Raw genomic sequence first — 13,822 nt, forward strand, 5'->3', positions numbered from 1 at the left:
ATTGCTCAAATTAAGATCAACATGTTTCCAACTTTTTTTTTTTTTTGCACATAGCTATAACAAACGTATTAATGACATAAGAGAATGCAAAGAGGCGGCTGTGTCACATGCGTAAGTACTTCTATCTTATCTGTGGTACTTTTAATCAAGAAGAATTTCTTAAAGCATTTTGTTGAAGTGAGTTCATATTGATGGTATGTAAAATGTAATAGAAGTGAGGACTTTTAAAATTAAAGATATGTTTTTATTGATTTCAGAGAGGAAGGGAAAGGGAGAGACAGATAGAAACATCAATTATGAGAAAGAATCATTGATTGATTGCCTCCTGCATGTCCCCTATTGGGGATTGAGCCTGCAACCTGGGCATGTGCCCTGATGGGAATCAAACAATGACCTCCTGGTTCATGGGTCAATGCTCGACCACTGAGCAACACTGGCCGAGCAGAAATGGGGGACTTATAATCAATAGGAAATAAGTATATAACCTCAGTCTCTAGACACTTTGGAATTAGTGCAGACAGATCTTAATTATTTTTGCAGTGCGATGAAAATGCTCTAAGGTAGTACCATACAAATGACTTTTAGTTTAGGTATCTTTCAAGTCTCTTACTGCCGCTATTCTATAACTAAGTACTGTATCTGAGCATTATGAAAGATGTATCTTCTGAGGCAGGTGTCATTATCTGTGTTTTATAGATGATTGAAACAGAGAGAGATAGAACATAAGGTCACATAGGTAGAGAGTGAGATTTTAATCTGTCTTTTCAAACTGATCTGTCTCAGCTAAATTTCTGGTATTGCATATTCCTGATACTTATTTTTTTTGTATATATTTTGTGTGTGTCCACTTATTTTTTGCACCTATATACATTTTAAAACTTTCTTGAAGCATTGAATATTTTGCATAATATGACGAGTTGGAATACTTAGAACATTTTATGTTTTTTTCCCATGTTAATATGTGAGAATAACTTTTTTCTACTTTGCATTTTATTGAAATACCTAGTATATGAATATTTATGATTATCCTTTTCTTCATCTTTCTGTTTTTTGAACAAGAGACCAAATAGATCTCATCCCAATATTTTTATTGAATATAGCTCTTGTTTAGTCAATTTTTTATATGTAATAGGAATACACTTAGTAAATGAGAACATGGGAAATTAGATATTTATTGTTATATTTATTGATTTCTATGTAGGGGTGACAAAAATATATATAGGAGGACAGTAATTGCTTTTGAGGATTTCATAGTCCTGTTTATAATTAGGCTATATGGTACTAAAATTGCAGAAATTATTCAGAAATAGACATCTGGATATTGGGAAATGCTTCTTGCAGGATTGGTCTTGAAGTTTGGATGTAGTATTTTGATAGGTGAAGAATAATAGACCAAACATGGTTACAAAAAGCAGCACAAGAAAGGCAAGGATAAATGTAAAATTGGGAAGTTGCTTAATGGCAAGCACATCGAAGATGATATTTGTAAGGGGTTCTGCTTCATAAAAAAAGACTTTGGATGTTCACCTGAAAATGATAAGTTATTTAATTGTCAATAATAATTTTAGTAGAAATAGATAGAATATAATAGTGTCTTTTCCTGTAGTGGTTCAATGCACAGAGAAAGACGCAAATTTTTAAGGTCTGCACTGAAAGAATTGGCTGCAGCCCTCTCTGATCAACCTGGCTTGCTAGGTCCCAAGGTAATTGATTTAATTCTTATGTCAACTGCACCATTCTACATTGTTGTTCTCACTTCTTGCTTATATGTATGCTTTCCCTGATACGTACTTTCAACTTCTCTTCGGTCATCTCCTTTCTGTCTGCGCTGTCTTTTTGAACTTGATTTTATCAATTCTTGGCAATGACATTTCACTTAGAGAAAGACTATGAATAGGTTTTGTTTTTAATCTTTGCATGAGAGTAAATAATGTTTTTGTATTTTTTTTAATTAGGCACTTTTTGTTTTTATGGCATTATCCTTTGCCCGTGATGAAATTATCTGGCTACTTCGTCATGCAGATAACATGCCAAAGAAGAGTGCAGATGACTTTATAGATAAGTAAGTTAGCAACAATTAAAACTCTTTTTTTGTATATTTTGATTTATAACTGGAATTTGGGGCCTTTGAAGTAAAATTATTTTGAAAAACTTTTTTAGGGCTTTTCATATTTGTTATGCATATTTGTAACATAGCATTAGGTGATATGAATTAGAATGCAAAGTCAACTTGAGTTTAAAATTATGGCTTTTAATGTTTCCTTTCCTAATACTTTAGGTGGTCATAAAATTCTTGTTTTTTGGCTATACCCAGTGACTTTCCTATGGAATTCATATTTAAGAATCCTTACAGAGTTGCAACCAAGTCTGTAAAATTTGAAATGTTTTCCTGTCAATTTTGTCAAATCCCTCAATGAGGAGTTAGATAAATGAAGCAGAGAAATAAGAAAAGTCTTATTTCTTCCCAGTCCCTTTTATTTGTGATTTAAAAATGATTATGAGATGTTCTAAGTTCATTTTGGATTTTCCTCTATCAGTTTTTTAGTCTTAGCTTTTCTTTTGCTTTCTTTATTGATATTAAATAATTTAAAAACATAATGGCATTAAATGTTTAACAGTAATTTTTCTAAAAATAACTTCTTATAATATCAAAGGCATTTCACATTTTCCTTTATAACAATAAATTTATTTTTTGAAATGTTTTTCTTGAATTTAAAAAAAAGGCACATTGCTGAATTGATATTTTACATGGAAGAGCTTAGAGCACATGTAAGGAAATACGGACCTGTAATGCAGAGGTATTATGTGCAGTACCTTTCTGGCTTTGATGCTGTAGTCCTCAATGAACTTGTGCAGGTAAAAACTATCTCATGTTATTTTCCCTTTTTTTTCTTCCCTTCTTTCTAGTAACTGATTTGTTTGTTCAACAAGCATTTAAAATATAATCTTGTGCCACATGGTGGAGATACAAATATAAATAAGTTATAGTTATATCTTGTCAAGAGGATCATCATTTGGAGAGAAGAACATATTTTGTTGTAGTTTAGTGTGGTAGGCATTTTATTTAAGTGTGTACAAAGAGAATGAACGCAATGCAGGGAATGTTTATTTTGCAGTAGAGGTGTACAGTAACTAAATTATACAGGGCCTTGCAAAAGAGGAAGTTAGTTATAAATCAGATTTACTACTTACAAAGATTACCCTGAATCAGTGTGGTTGATGGGTTACTGGGGACCCAGGGAATAGGCAGAGAGAGTAGAAGAAAAATTGCAGTAGGCTGGATGAGAGCTGATGAGAACTTGAACTTGGACCGTGGCTGTGGAGATAAAAGATAATGGAGACATATAATTGATAACTAAGTATTAGAGGAAAAGTAGAAGATAAATTTTTCTGCATAATGTGTTAGAGGATGGCCAATAAAAAATATTTTATGTAGATGTCCTAATTTAAATGTCCTAATTTTTTTGGATTTTTCTCGATTGATTTTTGTCCTAGGTTTTTTGTTTGTTTGGCTTTCCATAATTTCTTTATTTGGTCTTTTTTATCTTATTATAAATTTATTTTATTTTTATTTCTAATTAACTGACTGTAGGGAAAATAGTATCTTATTTTGCTTCATTTTATAAAATCATCAGTATCTAAAAACTACTGTAAGGTAACATATAGTATAAAGGAAGAATATATATTAAGACTAATATTAAGACTGTATTAACCCTTTGTACTCGCTTTTTTCTCGATTCCTTTATTCTACTCGGGATTTAATTTTTTAAATACCCCAGATTTTACAAAGCGTGGCACTAGAATAAAAAAACTGGAGTTTCTTTTCATACAAACTTATTTATTTGGATTTTTTTATATTTCAAATTATTGATACATTCAAAGAGTAATTTTAATCTCTACAATTTTTCATGGTGTGATATTTTTTGAAACATTCACCCACATGAAGACCTGGTTTACATTCACATGTTTCGCAAATATAAATCGTCTCTCTTCTTCCTCCTCTGATTTTTCTGTTAGAACAAACAACACAATCTTTGTGTTTTTTGTTAGGGTGAGGTGTGATTATATGGAGCTTTCCATCTAAACGTTGCTCTAAGTTAGTGGATAATAATCTACCCCTGGAAGTTAGTGTACTGGTCTAACCTTTTTCACGTGACTGATGTGTCTTAGAAACAAATAGCCTTTGAAGATGCCATTGGTGAAGCTTAGGTGGTGGCATCAGTTGAGACGGCATTTACATTTTACTTGTCCTTTCATGCTAACGAAAACAAGAAAAGATACTGGAAAAATAGACAAAAATCCCCCTTCCCCCCGCGGTGAAACTACGGGTCGAGTGTGGCTCGACATACGAACTGCTACCGATGCTAACCGTGTCGAGTCACACTCGACATCCGAGTGCAAAAGGTTAAGACTCTACAGTTACTGGTTTTACAGTGAAATAACCATACTTTGAAATCCCAATATTTTTGAAACCTACTTAAAAATCCAAATAAGAAAAATGTCATGTAATTGTTTATATTTAATTATATACAGCTTGTTTTCATAAGCTAGTGTATTTCTTTTTTATCCACTAGATGGAGCTCAGATGCTTTTTTTCTAGAATGTCCATTAAAAAAGACCAGAAAAGCTGATTTTATCTAAACCTGTGTGCTACTGTTTGCTACACTTTTATTCAAATAATTATTACCTATTGTATAAACCAGAGGCTGTCATGCTGTCACAATCTAAAAGTAAACCAGACTCCTGGTCTCATGTCATTTTGAAATTTGCTGTGGTTAGTTGGATGCTTATTAATACATTTTACAGATTTATGTTATAGTGTTAACATTTTAAAGTCATTCCATATTTTTTGGTGCCTTTTTATGTAAGCTGTATGTTAATACAATCTATTTTTTCTGAAAATATTATCATAGCATTAGTAAAATTATACTAAAAATTGTCAAATTATTGGTAGTTTACTTTATTACATTTGTAGTACAACTTTGTGAGGGTAGATATAGTTATCATTATTTGAGGAAAAAAAAAAAAAAGACCTTATGCAACTTGCTCAGTATTGCACAATCATAAGTAACAGAGCCAGTATTTGAAGTAGTGTCTTAGCTCGACACCTGAGCTTTTTACCACCTCTTCTTTTGTAAAGTACAAGCATGGTGTTTTTAACAGTTTGCTGGAATTTAAATTTAGAACTAAGAGCAACCTGTTAATATAGCTCATTGTAATAGGTCTTAAATTACTTTTATTGTAAAACATACATAAAATGTATCATCTTAACCATTTTTAGGTATACAGTATAGTGACATTATATACATTCACATTGTTGTGTAGGTCTTAATGTCTTGACAATTATTTATGCTGTTTGTGAGCTAAGCACCCACTTTAAAAAAATTTATTATCTATTTCAGATGCAGTCTATCAAATTTTCATTTTTTTTTTTAGCCAGTTTGAGAGGGATTTTTTTTTTGTCCTAATTTTGTTGAGGTATACTTTACATTTAATAAAAAAATCACCAATTTTTAGTGTATGGTTTGAATTTTGGCAGCTATGTATGCATTCATGTAACCACCACAACAGTCAAGATGTGGAACATTTCCAGTACATAAAAGTTTTCTTGTGCACCTATGTAGTTGATTTTCTCTTGGACTCGACAAACACTCATCTGCTTTTGGTCACTTTTTCCCTTTAAAAAAAATCATATAAATGGAATCATATACCATATAACTTTTTTTGTTGTTGTTAGAGAGGAAGGTAGGGTGGGGAGAGAGAGAGAGAGAGAGAGAGAGAGAGAGAGAGAGAGAGAGAGAGAGAGAGAGAGAAACATCCATTGGTTGCTTCCCATAGGTACCCTGACTTTTCGGTGTATGGGACGATGCTCCAACCAACTGAGCTACTTTGACAGGGCTAACTTTTTAAAAAAATAATATATTTTTATTGATTTCAGAGAGAGGAAGGGAGTGGTAGAGAGGGATAGGAACATCAGAGAATCATTGATCGGCCACCTTCTGCACTGCCCCTACTGGGGATTGAGCCTGCAATTCGGGCATGTGCCCTGATGGGAATCAAACCTTGATGCTCAACCACTGAGCCACACTGGCCAGGCAGAAATGGGGGACTTTTAATCAACAGGAAATTAGTATATCACCTTGGGCAGGGCTAATTTATGATTTCTTATTCTTTACTATAATTTCATTTTAAAAAATCTTTTATTTATTTAGTTGTTAATCTCTTAGTGTGCATTATATTTAAATTAAACATCACCCGAGGCTATTTTTCCATTGATTTTTATAGAGAGTAGAAGGGGGTGGGGAGAGACGGAGAGAGAGAAACTTCTATGTGAGAGACACATACATTGGTTGCCTCCCCGCACGCGGGCCAACCTGGGCTGGGGATCGAACCTGCAACCGAGGCATGTGCCCTTGACCGGAATCAAACCCACGGACTGCCATTCTATCTACTGAGCGATTCTATCTACTGTTTTTGATTTCTTTCAATTAGCACAATGTTTTTGAGATTCATCCCTTTTATTATATGTGTCAACATTTTGTCCTTGTTTATTGCTGAAAAATATTCCATAGTGTGGATATACCAGTTTGTTTATTCATTCACCTGTTAATGAATCTATGGATTGTTTTCTAACTAGATGATTTTAACATTATTTTTTTGTTTCTTTTCAGAATCTTTCTGTTTGCCCTGAAGATGAATCAATCATCATGTCTTCTTTTGTTAACACTATGACTTCCCTAAGTGTAAAGCAAGGTAATAAATCTTTTAAATAAAAACACATTTTCTTCTCAGTAGGTTTTCAAATTTTATTATTAAGGAAAAGATTTGACCGTTAATATTTAATCACTTACTTTTTTGGACATACAGTAGTCCATCCCCCCTTATCTGCAGGGGTTATGTGCCAAAACTCCCAGTGGATGCCTGAAACCATAGATTGTACTAAACCTTATATATACAGTTGACTCTTGAACAACGCAGAGGTTAGGGGAGCTGGCCCCCTGCACAGATGGAACTTTTGACTCCACAAAAACTTAACTACTGATAGCCTCCTATTGACCAGAACCTTACCAATAACATAAATAGTTAATTAACTCATATATTGTATGTTATATGTATAATATACTATATTCTTTTTTAAAAAATATTTTTTTATTGATTTCAGAGAGGAAGGGAGAGGGAGAGAAAGAAACATCAACGATGAGAGAGAATCATTGGCTGCCTTCTGCATGCCACACATTGGGGATTGAGCCCACAACACGGGCATGTGCCCTGACTGGGAATCCGACCATGACCTCCTGGTTCATAGGTTGATGCTCAACCACTGAGCCATGCCGGCCAGGCTGTACTATATTCTTAAAATAAAGAAAGCTGGAGAAAAGAAAACGTTATTAAGAAAATGTGCCCTGGCCCATGTGGCTCATTTGGTTGGAGCCACTTTGCACTGAAGGGTTGCAGGTTCGATTACCAGTCGGGGCACATGCCCAGGTGTGGGTTCTTTTCCCAGTAGGGGTGTGTAAGGGGGTTCATATGGAAGGCAGCTGATTAATGTTTCTCACATTGATGTTTCTCTCTCCCTCCCTCCCTCACTCCCTCTCTCTCTAAAATCAATAAAAAGACATATCTTTGGGTGAGGATTAAAAAAAAAATTGCAAGGAAGAGAAAATACATTCATGTAAATGGACCAGTGCAGTTCAAACCAATGTTATTTAAAGATCAACTGTACTGTTTTTTTTCTATGCATACATACCTGTGATGTTTAATTTAAGTATTATGCACACTAAGAGATTAACAACAACTAATAATAAAATAGAACAGTTAAACATACTTTAATAAAAGTTATGTGAGTGTGGTTTGTCTCTCAAAATATCTTATATTGCTGTACTCACCTTTTCACTTAAAGGATGCACTTATGGCTTTTCTTTGGCATATCCAAATTGCCATATAAAGTCTGTTTACTGGATTCTGTGAGCTCTATTCTAGCTCCTTCAAATTGACATGTAAGCACACTGAGAGTCAGAGTTTAGGAGAAAAGTCTGTTTTACACTTTTCTTAGCATAACTGTCTCCTTTAACAACATCTTTATAGGACTTGAAAATTATTTCACTGACTTAGCTATTTTTACTTTTTAATTGTGATAGACATAACATGAAATTTACTATCTTACTATTTTTAAGTGTACAGTTTGATAGTGTTAAGTATATTCACATGGTTGTGAAACCAATTTCCAGAACTTTTTCATCTTGCAAAACTGAAACTCTATAGCTATTACATAGCAACTTCCCATTTCCTCTTCCCCCAGCCCCTGGCATCCACCATGCTTATTGCTTTTATGAGTTTGACTACTCTAAGTAGAATCAGACAGTATTTTTTTTATCCATTTATCCGTTGATGGATATAAGGTTGCTTCCACTTTTTTGGCTATTGTGAATAATACTGCTATGAACATAGATGTACAAATATATCTCTTCAACACCCTGTTTTTAATTATGTTGTGTGTACACCCAGAAGTGGAATTGTCTTAGCTCTTATAATTTGAAATGGGATTATAGACTTGTGAAAATATTAATTTGCTTTATAAACTTTTTTTCTTTTATTATAGTTGAAGATGGGGAAGTGTTTGATTTCAGAGGAATGAGATTAGATTGGTTTAGATTACAGGTAAGAATAACTTAATAGTTTTCATTACCATTGTGTTATCGAATATCGTAGTTGACATGAAAACATTACTTAACATGAAAAAAATTATTCATTGTTACATACCTACTGAAAAGACTTCTTTTGTATAACTAACCATAGTCTTGAACTCACTGAAGAAACTTTTTATTGAGATATAATTGACATAACATTGCATTAGTTTCAGGTTTACAATAATGATTCAATATATGTATATATTGGGAAATGATCACACTAAGTCTAGTTAACATCTATCACTATACATAGTTACCAACTTATTTTTCTTGTGATGAGACTTTTTGAGATCTACTGTCTTAGCAACTTTCAAATATATAATATAGTAGTCCCCTTATCTGAAGGGGATATGTTCCAAGACTCCCAGTGGATGCTTGAAACCATGGATAGTACCCTATATGTACTGTTTTTTCCTATACATAAAAACCTATAATAAAGTTTAATAACATAAAATTAGGCACAATAAGAGATTAACAATAATTATAAAATATAATAGTTATAACTGTAATAGTTACGTGAATGTTGTCTCTCAAAATACTGTGCTGTACTGTACTCACCCTTCTTGTGTGATGAGAGATGATATAGTATCTATGTGATAAGATGAAGTGAATGAAGAAGGCACTGTGATGTGTTAGGCGAGTTACTTGAACACAAGCACTACAATACTGTGACAGTTGATCTGATAGCTGAGAAGACTACTGAGTGACTAATGGGAAGGTACCATTTTATGCAGTGTGGGTACACTAGGCAAAGTGATGATTCACATCCCAAGTGGGATGATGTGAGAATGCATCAGGTTACTCAGAACGGTTTGCAATTTAAAACTTATAAATTGTTTAATTCTGGAATTTTCTATTTAATACTCTCAGAGCACAGTTGACCTTGGGTAACTGAAACTGCATCAAGTGAAATTGTGATAAGGGAGGGTAGACTGCTTCTTATATACTATTATTAACTCTGGTCACCATACTGTACATTACATCCCGAGGACTTATTTAACTGGAAGTTTGTGCCTTTTGACCACCTTCACCCATTTCACCCAATCCCAACTCCCTGCATATGGCAACCACCAGTTGTCTTTATGAGTTTATTTATGTGTTTTTTTAGATTCCCCATATAAGTGAGGTCATACAGTCTTTGTTTTTCTTTGTGTCACTTATTTCATTTAGCATAATGCATTCAGGGTCCATCCATGTTGTTGCAAAAGGCAGAATTTCTTTTTTTATGGCTGAATAATATTTCAGTGTGTGCATACACACACACACACACACACACACACACACACACACACAAAACTTCTTTATCCATTCATCCATCAGTGGACACTTAAGTTGTTCCCATGTCTTGACTATTGTAAATAATGCTGCAGTGTGAACATGAGAATACAGATATCTTTTTGAGTTAGTGTTTTCATTTCCTTTGGGTAAGTAGAAGAGGACTTGCTGGATCATATGTTAAGTTAGTTGTGTCTTTAATTTTTTGAGAAATCTTCATTACTGTTTTCCATGGTGTCTGTACCCATTTACATTCTCACCAGTAACGCAGTTTCCTTTTCTCCACATCTTCACCAACGCTTATCTCTTGTGTTTTTGATAATAGCCATTCTGACAAGTGTGAGGTGATAACTCATTGTGGTTTTGATTGCATTTCCATGTGATTAATAATGTTGAACATCTTTTAATGTACCTGTTATATCTATATATATCGGTATCTATCTATTTATCTATCTATCTATCTATCTATCTATCTATCTATCTATACACATATACACATGTACACATATACACATATACACATACTAGAGGTCCAGTGCACGAATTCGTGCACCTTGAAAGGAACTGTGGGCCACGAGGCTGTGGTGGGCACAGGGGCGGGTCTTGGCCCATCCTGGCGCCCCGCCTTGGTCTGGTGCCCCCGCTCACCTGCTTCACCATCCCGCCATGGCCAACACCAGCCATGTTCCGTGCTCTGCCGCCTACTGCCGACGCCCGCCGTATTCTTTGCATACCCCTGGTGGTCAGCATACATCATAGTGACGAGTTGTTCGGTTCTGCCGTTCATTCTTTTTGCATATTAGCCTTTTATTATATAGGATCCTCTTTGGAAAAAATGTCTATTCAGATTATCTGCCCAAATGTTTTCTTACTGTTGCATTGTATATAGAAGAAACATTTTATACTAGTTGTTAAACTTGGATAAATATATTTCTAACTTATGCCAATATAAAAGATTTTTTAAAATGAAACATTATAATTTTAAAATGTCCAAATATTTAAATTCCAAATATCTCTCTTGATTATCCTTATTCAAGTATTTAATTCTAAAGTGTGAAATCACAAAATCTTTTTTGACAAAATATAATCTAGAACCAGTTGATACAAACTTAGGCTTGTGGGCCGCATAGTCTTTGTCATTAATACCCATCTCTGCCATTGTAGTGTGTGAGCACCTGTAGACAATAACAGATGGGTGTAGTTGCATTCCAATAAAACTTCATAAAAACAAGCAACTGGCTCACAGGCCATAGTTTATTATTTCCTGATCTGTTGTCTAAAGCTTCATTTTTCTGAAATGCAGAAATAAATACTAATAAAGTATTGGACTTTAAATATTTTCATTTAATATATAACTCTCACATAAATAGTTTTTGAGGGTTTTTAAAATTCAAGCCTGAAATCTTTGTATGTGTGTGAATTTAATGGTAGAATTTAATTGCCCCCTAAATATTTCTAGTAATTATGGGAAAATGGTGGCCCAGTGTTTCTAATAACCTCATATTTAAAAAACATGTATATTAGTCTGTTACTATAAAAAGTCAAAGTATCCAGAGGTAAAGTAGAAAATGAAAGTTTGTACTTTTCCCAGTCTCATTCCCCAGCAATACTCACTTTTAATAAGGTCATATCTTTTTAAATGTCCAAACATGTAAATGGGATTAAATTGCATATTTTGTTCTGCGACTTAAAGAATAAAATTTTTATTTGTTTAATTAAAACATGAAAATATAAGCAGTATGTGTTTATGGAAGACATTTTAAATGACTATAGTTTCAGGAAGGGCTGGGTACCTAGAAGAGCATACTTTTCTGGCAGTCTGTTTAGTTCCCTTAGGTGCTTTTGCTTTTCTTAGGTTCTTTCCAACCTCAAAATACATAGGCACTTTTCTCTCTCTCGTTCTGTGTTCTATGGCAGCATATTCTTAGAAATGGTTTTATAAATGAGGCCACAAGTATTAAGTAATTTGCCCGAGGTTACAGAACTGGTTGGTGGGAGATCAGGAAGAACACTTGAAATACCACTCTCCCAAAATATTACATGTGAATATGTTACAGATTATTTTCTTTCCTATTAAATATATTTTTAGTTTTTTAAAATTTTATTGAATTTATTGGGTAGACATTATACAGCTTTCAGGTGTACAATTCTAGAATACATTAATCATCAATCATTGTATTGTGTGTTCACCACCCCAAGTCAAAGTCTCCTTCCATCACTATTTTCTACCTATTAAAAATAAAGTTTAGAAATGAACATTTTTTTTAATCCTCACCTGAGGATATTTTCCATTGATTTTTTAGAGAGAGTGGAGGAGAGAGGGAAAGACAGAGAGAAACACATTGATTGGTTGCCTTCTGCACGAGCCCTGACCAGGGCCCAGGCCAGGGAGGAGCCTGCAACCAAGGTTCGTGCCCTTGACCAGAATTGAACCCGGGACCCTTTGGTACACAGGCCAATGCTCTATCCACTGAGCCAAACTGGCTGGGGCAGAAATGAATATTTCTTAAGAGAGTCAAAGGGGGGAATGGGAGATAACTGTAATACTATCAATAATGAAAAATACATTTAAAAAAGGGACATTTCTTTGTTTTTCAAAAGCTCTGAATGCAGCAGTAGAGCTTATAAAGTGAAAATAGTAGACTTGTTCAGCTAAAGGATATACACATTAAACATTTTTAAAGTCATTGTCATAGCTTGAACAGTTAGTTTCCTGCTCTCAGTTTATGAGAGTACCTAGAAACATTTGGATTCAGAGAAATTTGGAGATTTAGATGCCTTTTATTTATTTTTTTAAAAGATTTTTATTGCCCAGCTGGCATGGCTTAGTGATTGAGCGTCGAACTATGAGCGTCACAGTTCGATTCCTGGTCAGAGCACATGCTTAGGGTTGTGGGCTCGCTCCCCAGTGTGGGGCATGCAGGAAGCAGCCCATCAATGATTCTCTCTCATCATTGATGTTTCTATCTCTTTCTCTCTCCCTACCCCTCCCTTTCTATTTTTATTGATTGTTAGAGAGAGAGAGAGAGAGAGAGAGAGAGAGAGAGAGAGAGAGAGGGGAAGGGAGAGGGAAAGAGAAAGAGAAACATTGATGTGAGAGCAGACCATTGATTGGCAGCCTCCTACATGCCCTTCCAACCAGGGACTGAGCTTGAAACCTGGATATGTGCCCTGACCAGGAATCGAACCTGCAACCTTTAGTGCATGGGAGGATGTCCAGCCAATTGAGCCACACCAGCCAGGGCTAGATACATTTTAAATTTTCCTTATTAAATACTTCCAAGATTATTAAACTTACCCATTTTGAATGAGTCACTTGAGAATTTTAGCTTTATTCAGTATGTTAGAATATAGGGCATTTGAGTGAGCATTAAGAATGTAGAACTATATGTCCCTGTGTACGATTTTATTTTTATACTAGAGGCCCGGTGCACAAATTCATGCATGGGTGGGGTCCCTCAGCCTGGCTGGCTGGCCGGGGGAAGGGACTGTGGGAAGTTGGCTGGCTGGGAGGAGGGACCACGGGAGGTTGGCCAGCCACGGGAGTTCGGCTAGCCACGGGAGGTTGGCTGTGGGAGTGCACTGACCACTAGAGGGCAGTTCCTGTGTTGAGCGTCTGCCTCCTGGTGGTCAGTGTGCATCATAGCAACCAGTCGACCGGTCATAATGGTTGCTTAGGCTTTTATATATAGAGGCTAGAGGCCTGGTGTATGAAATTCATGCACGGAGGCGGGGGCGGGGGTGTGTGTGTCCTCAGCCCGGCCTGTGCCCACTTGCAATCCAGGACCCCTTGGGTAGGGTCCCAAGGCCTGACCGGCAATCAGGGCCTATCGGGGCTTTCCTTCCCCTGGCTGCCAGCA

The 13,822-nt window shown here is 35.3% G+C and overlaps 1 protein-coding gene across 1 annotated transcript in view; it reads left to right on the forward strand.

The window, feature by feature from the left end:
- NCKAP1 (NCK associated protein 1) overlaps nucleotides 1-13,822 on the forward strand; it is an 88,843-nt gene that overhangs the window by 43,542 nt on the left and 31,479 nt on the right. Inside the window, exons 10-15 of the mRNA XM_079782616.1 lie at nucleotides 55-111; nucleotides 1,607-1,703; nucleotides 1,956-2,062; nucleotides 2,724-2,856; nucleotides 6,672-6,753; nucleotides 8,600-8,658. Coding sequence (XP_079638742.1) covers nucleotides 55-111; nucleotides 1,607-1,703; nucleotides 1,956-2,062; nucleotides 2,724-2,856; nucleotides 6,672-6,753; nucleotides 8,600-8,658 — 535 coding nt within the window. The remainder of the gene's footprint in view (nucleotides 1-54; nucleotides 112-1,606; nucleotides 1,704-1,955; nucleotides 2,063-2,723; nucleotides 2,857-6,671; nucleotides 6,754-8,599; nucleotides 8,659-13,822) is intronic.

The sequence above is a fragment of the Cnephaeus nilssonii genome, assembly GCF_951640355.1.
Source record: "Cnephaeus nilssonii genome assembly, chromosome: 10".
Classification (NCBI taxonomy): domain Eukaryota; kingdom Metazoa; phylum Chordata; class Mammalia; order Chiroptera; family Vespertilionidae; genus Cnephaeus; species Cnephaeus nilssonii.